This window comes from Bactrocera dorsalis, chromosome 3, assembly GCF_023373825.1.
Source record: "Bactrocera dorsalis isolate Fly_Bdor chromosome 3, ASM2337382v1, whole genome shotgun sequence".
Classification (NCBI taxonomy): domain Eukaryota; kingdom Metazoa; phylum Arthropoda; class Insecta; order Diptera; family Tephritidae; genus Bactrocera; species Bactrocera dorsalis.
In genome coordinates this window covers 60,366,707-60,381,121 of record NC_064305.1, presented here as the reverse complement: position 1 = coordinate 60,381,121, position 14,415 = coordinate 60,366,707, and the positions used below count along the sequence as shown (strand labels likewise).

Sequence of the window (14,415 nt, the reverse complement as noted above, 5' to 3'; positions counted from 1 at the left end):
TTTCCAAGTATGATTACATACAGCAGCTTATTTTTTTTTTGCTTTAGTTGTGTATTTTTTGAAGCGACAAGACATGCTTCAAATACTGAAGAACGCTATAGTCTGTTGTGTGTGTGTAGTAAAAATATAAAAGAATACTTGTGTTATCCAGTCTTATGAAATTAAGTTGAATTGCTATATTAACTAACTCTCTTCATGACTATGCAACTAAATATTACTACTCTATCTTTATCTTATATCTTTAATGCTCTACACGTATCTCCTGCTCTTTGTCTTTTACCGTTACATTTTTATGAATTTACTTCAGTGCAAACTTATAACAATCGAAAAGACTTCACCGTCGTACAATAGTTTAACATCTCATTCGACACATGTAAGTGCTCAACAATACATACATACATATGTACATATTTGCATATAAGTGTGTGCGTGCCACTGCATTGGTGTGAGTGTGGGTTTGCGCTTAAGCTTTTATCTCCTCCGCAATGTGACAAAGGAAGCTGACACGGCGTTATGATAAACTACCGCACGAACTCTCTCCTTTGTTGCCATTTTGTGCTGCAATTTTGCAGTTGATTGTTTTATTTGTCAAAATGACAACAACAAAACGTACAATGAAACATTTATACACAAAAAACAATTGTGAGTGTTACACTGGTGGATTATTCTGCACTCGAATGTTATTATTTTCCAAACATATTATTGTGTGCATAATGGAGATTAAAATTTTGAAATAGTTGTTCTTTTATGCATAGAGTTTTCATTCAAGAGAGAGGTAGTGAACGATGTAATTATTAAAATAGATAGTTATATTAGTATAAAATAGAAGCAATATTTAGTTGGAGTGTTTGAAATATCAACCATATGAATGTTTTTTATTGATTTTTGAGCTTAAAACCGTATACACATAATAAATCTAGATCTTATTTAAATATACAAGTAAGACTTATAATATAGTAGGCACTAAAAAAATCAAATCATTATATTTTATGTGAAAATATATAATATACCCACTCAATACAAAAATCAGAGCTGATATTGATGTTAAAGCAAAATAGTATTAAGGCACCGGCTTTAAGTAAAATTTGAAAATCTCATTAAATTAAATTAAGATGTCATAATTAGTTTGACAGTACTAAGCAATAATCCATGTTTTCACAGACTTTAAGGGGGTATTCTAGTCTAGAAGCAGGAATTTCAGGTAATTTTTAAAGTGTCGTAAAAAAAGGCAATTCATATTTTTACTATCCATTTTTTTTATTAGTTATTTGTTAATTTTAGAAGAGTAGAGAAAAAACTAAAAAAAAGTAAAAAATTTCAAAAATTATGAGCTGACGAAGTGGGGGTCTCTAAAAATATCCACGTGACCATGCCCATGATTTCAACCCTCCTAGTTATCTGAAACCAAAAAGAAAAAAAGATTATTAATCTAGAATAATGTCGCAATGGTCAGAAGTACGGAAAAGTGCAAAAAAAAATTTTTCACAAAATGGCGACTGCCTAAAAAAAAAGTGTTTTTGGATCACTTTTTCTGACTCTTTCGAATTTTTTAAAAATAATAAAAATAAAAATTTGGAGATGGGGCTAGTTCCAACCATAGACAAGCTTATAAAGAAGACTCTATAAAAATTTGAAGTAAATCGGTCCAGTAGAACCTGAGAAATCGTGGGCATCGTTCCGAAAAAGTCAGTTTTGAGAAAAACGCGTTTAAAGTTTCGCGTTCCGGCCGAACCAGTTTGGATGTCGGGTCAGAAAAATGCCTACATCTCCGAAAATAATTTGAATTTTGAAAAATCCTCTTGTGAAAATATTCTTGAATAGTTAAACTTTGAAAATATAAAAAAAAAATCGATTTTTTTTTAATTTCTAGACTAGAATACCCTTAATAATATAGTTTCCCTTCCCCGAAAGAGATGTGTTGGCACCCAAAATGAGACTACTAGTGTTAAGGCATAATATAAGTTATATTCGTTTAACTTTCAAGAGACTGCAAAAAACTATCTAACCGGTCAATAGAAAAGTCCCTGACCTGATAAAAGCCTTCAACAGGCGCGTGTATAACTTTCACAGCTGTCGGATCATTAATTAGTGAATTATATAATTTTGAGCCAACCGGTGCTACTTCGGACTGAGTAGGCAATTGAGAAATAAAGTCCTCTCTCGACGAACAAAAACCAAACTCTATAAGTCACTCATTATTCCCGTTCTGCTATATGGTGCAGAGGCTTGGACGATGACAACAACTGATGAGTCGACGTTGCGAGTTTTCTAGAGAAAAGTTCTGCGAAAGATTTATGATCCTTTGAGCATTGGCCACGGAGAATGGAACGATGAGCTGTAGGAGATGTACGACGATATTGGCATAGTTCAGCGAATTAATAGACAGCGTCTAAGCTGGCTAGGTCATGTTGTCCGAATGGACGAAAACACTCCAGCTCTGAAAGTATTCGACGCAGTAGCTTTGCGAGGTAGTCAATTTGTTTCTTTACGTAATGAGTAAGTTGTAATGCCGTCCCACTGTTCTCTCTTAGCGAATTGCTGACGAATGCTCTCAGTGAGCAGGAGTGCAAGAAGATCGTTCAGATCTAAAACGCTAATGGTCCGCCTAGTACAACGTGATAGGTCTGGTTGAAGAATTATCGATCTGGAGACAGCAAGACAGATATTTGCGCTTTTTGTGGCACAAAAACCCCTTATAAGTCGTCACCTCATAGTAGATATATGTATGAAACGTTTTCATCTTACCACGAATGTATTATGGCGGTTAATATCAATCGCCACCTTGTTAAGGGGCACACCTAGAGTAATGGCCTAAAAAAAAGGTGAATTTTGGGAATTTTTATTAAAAAAATACTTTATCAATTCTTTCAAAATTTTAAGAATATATATATATATATATACATGTTTCAAGAATATACAGTGAAATTTTTGAAGAAAAAAATTAAATATTTTTTAAGTTATAGTCAGTCTCCAACGGCGCGAAAAAAAGGTCCTTCACTGCTGCAGTGATTCCGGCCTTATCCGTGCATGAAATCTAAAAAAAAAAATTCTCGTTAAACTAGATAATATTGTCTGTACAATGACCTACGATAAAAAGCCCAAAAATTGACAACATAGCAGCGTTTTAAAAAAAAATAAAGTCGAATTTTACCCAAAATTTTGGTCGTTTTTGGGCTGCCAATATTCGATTTTTTGATCAGATCAAAAATCGATAGGTCATTGTACGGAGCAAATTCGAAAAATGCTGTTTCGAGAAAAACGCGTTTAAAGCTCTAATGCAACTATCTAACTTTCTAACGGCTTCTGTTTTAAATGGCTGTAACTGAAAAACTGTTTCAGATATCGATTTGAAATTTTAGTATGTTATTTTTAAAGGTATAACCTATCGAAATATGAAAAAAAATTGATTTTTTGAAAATTTCGTACTAGGGGTGCCCCTTAAATTCTTCAAAGGTGTGTCTGCAGTGATATTTCAACTTAAATCTGGCAAATGCCAGGCAATAGAGCAGAAAGTAAGAATATAATTCCACCTCGTTTTCTTCTATACAGCTTTAGCAAGTTGAACAATCGGAATGAAGTACTTCGAAGAAATATTTTGTATTTGTAACGGGTATTATAGCTAATTATACAATTTTAAGGGGATATTTTTCATGAAGTTCACAAATGCCACTGCCTTATGGTTACTGATAGAAGGGCAACAGTTTGGAAGCAAGTTCGAAACATAATATCTATTAGGGAACCCTGTTTCGTATATTATGTTAGAAGAATCGAAGTTTAGGCGTTAATTTTATTACTAATTTGTACTAATAATACTGATTAGATGAGTGAACTAAACGTGACGTTAAGTTATGCAAAGTACATTTCTAAATTATATATAACGAAACCCAACAAAAGATATAAAAGCATTACAAATTTAGAAAATAAAATTTATGTAGCTTACAATAAATTAATTTAGATAAAAAATATTTATTTATATGACAATAATTATGTATAATCCGAGTGCTGTAGATATAAATGTGCATAATTTCGAACATTCAAACATATTTACAGTACATATTTCAGATCTAATTGGTATATAATTGTTTATAATTTTTTTATTTATTTTATAAATATGCACACAGTATTTTAATTATTTAATTATTTTCTTTTTTTTGCAAACCTTGCCATGTCGACTCAGATTTTCTTATTCCAAAGCAGACAAAATAATTTTGTTTTTCAACCAGCGAACTTAAAAATTAGAATACGATTGTGTTAAACACCTTTTCTTTAACTGTTTCTGTCTCTGTCTGTCAACACAAACATATACATACACAAAAACTGTCTCTTATAATGGCAAATTGACTGATGATTCATCGCATGAATTCCAAACTGAACCTTTGCAGGCACTTTTGGCGGACACATACTCCCTACGTGATACCAAAGTACAAGAGAATGGAAAAGTGAGTAATAAGTATTTAATGAAACGCCACCTACTATACTCCATACATATCTACATAGTTAATGCGTTAGTTGTAAAAGTGCAATAAACATACATATTGTTTATACCTACCTATATACATACATACAAATGTTATTGCATAACACTCACATATGCATTTTAGTTACATAAAATTTGTTTATTTTTTTGGCGTGGGAAACAAATAGCTATATAAGTTACATATTCACATATATATTTATTTTATGGTATATACCTATCTATATAAGTATATAAATGTAGTGTCACTATATTTTGAACTTTACACCTATACATCGCCACTTGTAAGTAAAATAATAGATGTCTCAAATTGTCATGAAATCTGAAATTGCGAGGAAATTTCGTCGAGATTTTTAGCAAATACCAGTTCAATAATTAACCGAAATAATTGTGGTTAAAGCTCTTAGGTATTTAATATTTGTATCTAGGTAGGTAAGTAGGTAACAGTAAATTCTAATTCCAAGATCTCATCAATAACCCGAGACCGAGAGCTACGATAATTTTCGTATATTCAGCTTTGCATTCGTATACAAGACGTTCTGCAGTATCTTCTTCTTCTACCTCTTGACAGCTTCTTCAATAATCGTTGTATGATGTTACCAGTCTGCTGGCAAATCTTCCATTAAAACCGTGACTACTAGAGTTCTCAAGTCTTTACTTTTCAACTTTAGCAATCGACTTGTGCGGCCCATATTCCTTCATACCACGTTTGTCTGCTTATTAAGAAAGTTGTGAATAGACTCCAGCGAGATTCAGCTATCTGGAAGTAGCCAGAGGCATACAAATTTCTTCTTCACGCTCTGTTCAACAATATTACCATGTTTTAGAAATCAGGTACCAACTAAGTTCTGTAAACCATACCAGATTTATCGTGAAATACGAGGTATGACAATTAAGTAATGAGACTGATTCCATAAAAACCGTATATTTGAAAATTATTCTACAACTCTGCCATCCCCTTCAAAGTAGTCCCCTTGGGCAGCTATACAGCGATTCCAGCACATTTTCCATGTTTCGTAACATTTCTGGAACGCTTCGACTGGGATGTCCGCGAGTACCCTCGTCTCGGCCGCCTGGATGTCCGTAATCGAGTCAAAATAGGTTCCTTTGACCACCGATTTTGTTTTAGGAAACAAAAAAATTCACAGGGTGACATATCGGGCGAATAAGGCGGCTGTTGCAACACGGCGATCCCTTTAGAGTCCAAATACTGGGACACGCTGAGGGCGGTGTGGCACGGCGCGTTGTCGTGATGAAGGATCCAGTTACGAGCGATGTCTGGGCGCACCCTGTTGACTCGTTTTCGCAATCTTTCGAGTACTTGGCAATATTAGACTTGATTCACAGTTTTCTCCGGTGGAACGTATTCTTTGTGGACGATTCCACGGCTATCAATAAAACCAATAACCATTGTTTTCACCTTCGACTTGCTCATGCGAGCTTTTTTCTGGCGGGGGGGCGCGCAGGGACAACCATTGTGAGCTTGGTCACGACTAAGAGTACTATCACCATACACTCTTACAATTTTAGCGTACGTGTCCGAAGCTGTTTCGGCCAATCTGGCGCAAAATTTTATCACGACGATACTCCAAATCACTATGTACATATTTTGATGGGTTCGCCCGTAACAAGCTCCTTTGGGCATCCACTGAGTTTAGTCTGCAGGAAATGTAAAAAATTGCTTGCGAGGGATTGCTTCGCATGGCGCAGAGCCCAGCCCATTGATCTACTTTTTGTTTTCAGTAAAGCCCCTTTTTGATCAAGAGACATTCATTCGTAGAAAAAAAGCAAAATTTCCCAAGTTCAAAATACGCACGAAACAATAACCAAGAGTGAATATAATCTTTTTCAATAAAAACTCAAACTCTGAAAGTTCGTATTACACTGCTTAAGTCGAATACTTTGACAGGATATAGACAGGATATAGAGAAAAAATACATCCAAAGTTTTACTAAAAAGGGGTCCCTAATCCGAAGTTTGCCTTTAGGAATAATTATAATATACATATGGTATAATAGCACAATTAACAATACTAAAATAAAGCTTGAGCTTTTAAAGGAGGCTATTTAAATTCAAGTTACATCATGAAGTTGAAAAAACTTTCCAATAAAAGACAGGCGAAAAGTGATCAAATTTATCACGACTGAGTACAGTCGAGCGGCATCGGTTTAGAGTTCAAATCCCAATCGAAAAACACCCTATATTTTTAGGCAGCAATGTCTTGGAACAACATGTTTATACTCATATTATTAACTCACATTATTATATGTATATACACAAACACTGTGTTTAGGATCATCAAATATTCTGAATTCAAGAAATTTCAGTTATCGAAAAACCACATGTTAATTTACACCAAATTTGGGAATGACAAATAATACACCATTAGTTATTATATTGTCAAGTAATAGTTCTTAAATTTTAAATTCTTCGTTTTACTCTCCAACACTCAACCTACTCCAATCCACTCCACGTCACTTCCACTTAACTCCGAGCCTCACATAAGCACTCCACTGATTACTCACATAAGACTTGATACACTTAGTGTAGCTACCTGGTATTGTGTAGTGAAATTTTTAAAACACAATCACTTGTTAGCCTTGACACAATTCACCGCAGCAAAGTCTCAAACCAAGCAGTCACAGTACTTCCACGTAATCCGTTATAGTTTTTTTTAAATTATTTATATTTATACACTTTTTGAAAATACTCAAAATAATTACTTGATTTCACATGACAACACGTTACTCCTAACTTATGTAGTTCACAGATAATATTCTTAGAAAAGTAGAAAAACAATTATTTAAATTAATTTCAGGTCGGTCTCACAGCTGGTGCTCTTGGTGAACTCTCTAAAGTTAGTTTCTGGTCAAGTGTTTTGAAATGTTATTAGTTTCTTTTGGACTTTAGCCAGATGAAAGAGCTTTTAGCTTGCTGCATTTGTTGAGAGTTTGATGCATCACATGCACACACACGTACAAACATACATACAAGCTCATCTTATACACATATTTAAGCAGTTTGCTTGTAGTATTGAATAGTTTAACGCTTTATTATTGAATATTGGAAAAGTAGGATTATAAGGAAGCCTCTTTTTAATTTCGTAATAAAATAAACTTTTTGTCTATAATATTTTGAAGAGTTCTTCATTTAATTTTATTGTTATTTTCCTTTGATCCGAATTTATGGTCTCCAAATTCGGGTAATTTGAAGCCAAAATTTAGCTTTAAGCCTTTTTTTATTCACTTACATATATTATCTCTTCATACTCGCAGAAGTACTCGTATTTATTTACAAGTTTCTCACTTTTTATGCAAAGAGCGTATTCTCCCCAACAATAGGCTAAAATGATTTGATATGTAAAATTATGTTATAAAATCAAAAACCGCAAATTCTATTCTATTCTATAAAAAAATCCTTAAAAATGCTCAGCAAAAAGCCCTTCGCCAGCAAAACCAATTACATGGAAGTTTAAAAAAGTGCACAATGTAAATATGAAGCTTATCAATTTAAAGCTTTTTATGGTCAATTCTATTTTTCGATTAATTAATTTTCATTTGTTTATTTATTCTCGAGTGCAACATAGCAAACAAGTTGCTAATTGGGCTTTTCAATATAAAAAAAAAACGAAATACTCGTACTTAGCTAGAGCCTGTGAAACTCTCTCATACAACATGAGAGTATTTTAAAATAAAAATATATCACCCTTTTTCAACGATTTCGATGTGAAAGATATGTGAATGCTTAAAAATATAATAATTTTGCTCCAAACGAACCAAACAGAAGACACATAAAGGTCTCAAATATGATTTCAGACAGATTGTAATGGTCGATAGTTAGGTAACGAGTTACCCGGTTTTTTCACACAGTTTTCACATACTGAAAAAAAACCTCCTTCCTTTGTTATTTTTCGAGTGTCAGCTACTTATCTCGATCACTTTATTTTACCTGGTATCCTCCTAAATCATCATGCATTTTTTTTACGATTTCGTCTGTAACAGTTTCCTTTTGTCATTTTGTGTAATTTTCACCATTTATTTTTGAAGAACAACTGAACTACTTTTCAGAATCTCTGCTTTGTTAAATTCGTTTCCATCCCGAGATGGTGAATAACTCTTATTAAAAAATCAGAAAGATTCACTCAAAAAAAAAAAAAAATGTAGAAAGTTCTTAAAGTAGATAGAAAATACTCAAATTAAAATATACTCTAAAATAGAGTGAAAAATGTGGCATATCTGAAATTATCAAGTCCATTGGTGTCTCAGCTGCGCTAGTTAGAAATTAGGAAGTTTATCCATATGAGCAAATTTGACTCGGACTGATATTTCCTAGAATGGTACCTTTATGCTCAAGAGAATTTCGATCTCCATATGTCAATTAGTGTTTGACAGTGTAATTTTTTATCATCGAATAATAAACTGAACTACGTTTGTATGAGACTTTTTGTTTACAGTGAAATAAGGGCTATCGGGCGGTTGAAGATGTTGTAGAAGTATTTTTGAGGGTCTTCTTTCTCACGAATATAAGTATTTGAGCGATACAAAGCATTCAGTGAGCGTCGTGAAGTAATAGAAGATTTTTTTAACGTCGCTAACTTCGATAATGTGAAGGAAACCGCGCTTAAAATCATCATGTTGTTAGCAGAGAGATAGTAAAGGATCGCAACATCTCTTATGAATAGACACTACACAATTTCTGATAGTGTTTGAGGTATGAAGGCCAATCAATGTTAGACTTATATCAAAAAAGCTTTTTTAATACACGACGTCGATTAGAGGTTGCAGAAGAGATGCTTAACAATGTACCTGCGGTCCCTACGTTCATCAAACGCCTCCTTATAGGAAACGAGACATGAGTTTATGAATACGACGTCGAAACTGTCCAACAGCCCAACGAATAGCACTCCCAAACAGAACCGAGAACAAAAGAAACCAAAAACGGCACTGAGGAATGTCCCAGCCGAGACTTATAACAAGTGTGTGGAAAACTAAACGAACCGTTGGCATGCTTGTGTTGGCTCAGTGACCTACTGACATTTACAATAATATTAAAAAATTACAATATAAATATAATTTAAGTTGATCTGGCAATAAGTTTCGGAAATATGAACGTATTTTTAATTTTAAGAATTTTTGAACTTAGTGTTTTCGGATGCCAAACCTTTAAACGTGCTTTAAGAGCCAATGAAGAAAATTTCTCCCATGGAATGATGTTTTCATATCCTTAACAGACTCAGTCTGTTTTTATACTCTCGCAACAAAGTTGCTAAAGAGAGTATTATAGTTTTGTTCACATAACGGTTGTTTGTAAGTCCTAAAACTAAAAGAGTTAGATATAGGGTTATATATACCAAAGTGATCAGGGTGACGAGTAGAGTTGAAATCTGGATGTCTGTCTGTCCGTCCGTCCGTGCAAGCTGTAACTTGAGTAAAAATTGAGATATCATGATGAAACTTGGTACACGTATTTCTTGGCTCCATAAGAAGGTTAAGTTCGAAGATGGGCAAAATCGGTCCACTGCCACGCCCACAAAATGGCGGAAACCGAAAACCTATAAAAAGTCATAACTGTCCGTCCGTCCGTCCGTCCGTCCGTCCGTCCGTCCGTCCGTCCGTCCGTCCGTCCGTCCGTCCGTGCAAGCTGTAACTTGAGTAAAAATTGAGATATCATGATGAAACTTGGTACACGTATTTCTTGGCTCCATAAGAAGGTTAAGTTCGAAGATGGGCAAAATCGGTCCACTGCCACGCCCACAAAATGGCGGAAACCGAAAACCTATAAAAAGTCATAACTAAGCCATAAATAAAGATATTAAAATGAAATTTGGCACAAAGGATCACATTAGGGAGGGGCATATTTGGACGTAATTTCTTTGGAAAAGTGGGCGTGGCCCCGCCCCCTACTAAGTTTTTTGTACATATCTCGGACACTACTATAGCTATGTCAACCAAACTCTATGGAGTCGTTTCTTTCAGGTTTCATATATAGTTCAAAAATGGAAGAAATCGGATAATAACCACGCCCACCTCCCATACAAAGGTTATGTTGAAAATCACTAAAAGTGCGTTAACCGACTAACAAAAAACGTCAGAAACACTAAATTTTACGGAAGAAATGGCAGAAGGAAGCTGCACCCAGGCTTTTTTTTAAATTGAAAATGGGCGTGGCGTCGCCCACTTATGGACCAAAAACCATATCTCAGGAACTACTCGACAGATTTCAATGAAATTCGGTATATAATAGTCTCTTAACATATATATGACATATACGAAATATGGGGGAAATCGGTTCACAACCACGCTTTTTTCCAATATAACGCTATTTTGAATTCCATCTGATGCCTTCTCTGTATAATACAATATATGTATACAATAGGAACCAAAATAAAAAAAAATATGTAAATGACGGATAATGAAATCTCAATTATCACTTTATCATGCGAGAGTATAAAATGTTCGGTGACACCCGAACTTAGCCCTTCCTTACTTGTTCTGTATATGCTCGAACTAGTCCCTCAGTTTTTGAGACATGGATTTGAAATTTCGCACACATTCTGTTTTCTTAAAAGCGCTGCTAATTAGCCAAATCTGTCGATATCGGACAACTATAGCATATAGCTGCCATATGAACTGACCGATCGAAATCAACCTTTTATATTAAAAAAATTTTTATTTTACATGATAACTTCACGAAATTTGGCACAAATTAATTTCCAAAAAAAAAACTACAATATGCGAACAAATTTTCTGGATCGGACCACTATAGCGTATAGCTGTCATACAAACTGACCTATCGCAATCATGTTCTTGTATAGAAAACTTTTTTATTTGAAGAGATATCATCACAAAATTTGGCTCCGGTAATTTTTCAATAAAGCAGAGGAATCTGTGAAGAAATTGTTCAGATCGAGTGACTATAGCATATAGCTGTCATATGAACTGACCGATCGAAATCAACTTATTGTATGGAAAACTTTTGAACCTGTGAAGTTATTTAGACTTCGGTGTGGCTGATGTTAACGTTTTGCTGGTTTTTTATCTATTAAATAAATTCCTCTTTAAAAAAATCAAAAAAAAAAAAAATTACTTTTTTTCCAATTCGCAAGTAAATATAACCGCTTTCCTATAAGTAGAACCATAAAACTACAAAATATGTGAAAATCATACTCACTTTGTATGCTATATACTTGAGTGATTATGTATATAATAACATATAATTTACTAGATTCACTAAATGAAATGTATGCAAGTCACGTTTGTCGCTTCTAAAAATCGATGATTTAACAGCTGAGCAAAATCCAATTCTGTTGATTGCATTTGCATTTAGAAATTAAAAAAAAAAAAAATAAAAAATAAATGCAAAATCTCTACACTGCGCTTTCATATGCATTTATTTTGCTTGCGTGTGCATATTTCTGCTAATTCCTTTAATCCTTGAAATTCCTCTCCACCCACTTATACCACTAATAACCACGGCTAATGCTTATGCTATGCTATTTATTATATGATTCACACATACACATATATTTATACGTACAAACGCGTGTGTGTGCGTTAGCATGCTTGCTGCTGCTTCACCTGTACCGTTATAAGCACATAATAACGCTTGCAAAATCACGCTTTCTCCTTGCCACATACACATATACATATATATATTGTAATTATATCCATATACGTAGCTGTATACTCTTATATATTACGTAATACTATGTAGTGTTCATATGTATGTCAACACACTCGCTACAAAACCTCTGCACCAACAACTTTCAACTATGCTTTTCGCTTGTCAAAGTCACCTCAATCACCGTTCTGCGTTCAATAAATTGTTGTTGCTCTTTATATTTCTATTTTAATTGCTATTTACATAAAACGGAAATTATAAATAAATAATATAAATAAATAATGATACGCGGCATTAATGCCAAATGGAATGTTCTTGCACAAATCCAACATTAAATCGCATTTTTTATGTAAATAAATCACGTTCACCTCGAAAACTTGTCACTTTGTAATTAATCTAGTTTAGTTCTTGCATTGCCTATGTATGCCACACATACAAATTTACATAAATATTCGTGCATGTATTTGTGTTTGAACTAATCGTTTGTTTCTTTGTCGTCTTGGTTCGTTGCTCCGCCGCCGCCGCGAAGGTTTCACTCACCGATTCCGATCCATCACAGTTCCGTGATATTTTTAATTTGGGCGACTACGAGTTAAAGCAGCATCAGCCGCTGCGTTTGAAGAAGAAATTCTATGAATTTTATACCGCACCAATTACGAAGTTCTGGGCAGATTCGGTAAGTAGAAACAATATAAATATTTTATATTACAATTAATATCGGTATTCTGCTTGAGACGATTATCTGACTCTGTTAGTCAGGAGTCTCATTTTGATACAGTAAAGTAGTGACTAACAGAGTCACTAAATTACTATAGTGACAATTAGAGACTTGAGACAATCGTCTCAAGCAGAATACCGATATAAGTCTTATGCTATTAATATCTAAGTGCTCTTGATATAGACGGATATTTCTATATTGCCTAGTTGCTACTGTAAAATACTAAAAAGCAAATCTTATATTCGACCGTTATTTTCAAATAGCCTTAAAAACACAATATGCGTTCCATAAGCTGCTAAATGTATGCTTTGAATATCTGATGACTTCAATTATATTGCGTTTTTAACGAAAAAAGTTCTTGAGTGTTATTATGCATTTATATAAATAATTATGTCTTTTTCCCAAGTCAAGACTCTCCCACGGAACTACCAGTTGAGGTATTACTTCGTGGGAGTGACAAGACATTTTACGTCTCCTTTATAGTTCCTTTATAGCACGTACAGACTGACGCCTATTCTATTGTAACTGTCTTAATTCAGTCACGATGAAAATTGCCGCTTCGCGAACTGCTTTCCACTTATCAAATTAAGAATTACTGAGCTCATGACTTTTGCAATTAGAAGTCGACGGCTGGAGGGCACACAGGCTCTATTTGCCATCAGTCTTGATAAGGCATTGTAAATCATATTTGCTTTATTAGATTTGGATGCCAAGTGCTTCTAGGATTTCAGTTTGGTGTCCAATTTTATCCCTAAATACTTCAAGTGTGGCTGTGAAGTAATCGCACACTTCCCTATAGTGAGAGTTATTTTTTCCTAAATTTTCCTGGTTCTTATGAACAATACTTTTGTGAAATAAGAGATTCTTAGTGAAATGACCAATACCAGGTTGTCCAATAAGTTTTGTCTTTTGATAAGAAAAACACAATTTTATGATTCAAAATACACTTATTTATTTTATACTGAATAAGTTCCTGGACATTAATACACTTGCTCCAACAATCCTCCAATTTGTAGATCCCAAGTAATCCACAAACATAATTCCTCCCGCATCCCAAAAACTGATTCCATAACCTTCTTGGCCGATTTCCGGTTTCGAACTCGTTTCGAAGCCGAAGAACCAAGTTCACACCACTCTCAAGCCTCTTGTTTTGATTCGGGATCATGGTGATAGACCCAAGTTTCATTCATAGTAATGCATTGACATACAAAATCTACTTTATCCTTTTTAAAACGCTCCGAATGTTGCAGAGAAAGTCGAATTCGAATGTGAATTTGTTCCATTGTTGGCGAATGCGGCACCCATTGTGCATACAGCTTTCTAAAACCCAAAATTTCACTTAAAATATAGCTCACACTATCTAATGAGATGTGTAGAGCCTCTACTAAATCTCTCTCAGTCAATCGATGATCTTCCAAAACCTTATCCTATTTTGGTTATGATTTCTGTTGTTGATGCACTTTTTGGACGTCCCTGACGTGAATCGCCTCCAAGGCTTGTACGACCCCGTTTAAATTCAACAACTCATCTTTCTACTGTTGTAGATTAACAATCATTATGCACTTTTAACATTCGTTTGTGAATTTCTTTTGGTGCTACGCCT

General features: G+C 34.3%; 1 protein-coding gene across 16 annotated transcripts in view; it reads left to right on the top strand.

The window, feature by feature from the left end:
* The window catches only part of LOC105221940 (transient receptor potential cation channel trpm), a 293,914-nt gene that overhangs the window by 241,709 nt on the left and 37,790 nt on the right, over positions 1 to 14,415 (top strand). For 10 of the 16 annotated variants that reach the window (XM_049451694.1, XM_049451693.1, XM_049451695.1 and 7 more), the window contains 3 exons: positions 308 to 373; positions 4,383 to 4,439; positions 12,624 to 12,770. In XM_049451694.1, the coding sequence (XP_049307651.1) occupies positions 308 to 373; positions 4,383 to 4,439; positions 12,624 to 12,770 (270 nt within the window). The remainder of the gene's footprint in view (positions 1 to 307; positions 374 to 4,382; positions 4,440 to 12,623; positions 12,771 to 14,415) is intronic. The other 6 variants (XM_049451698.1, XM_049451699.1, XM_049451684.1 and 3 more) reach the window with 2 other exon arrangements.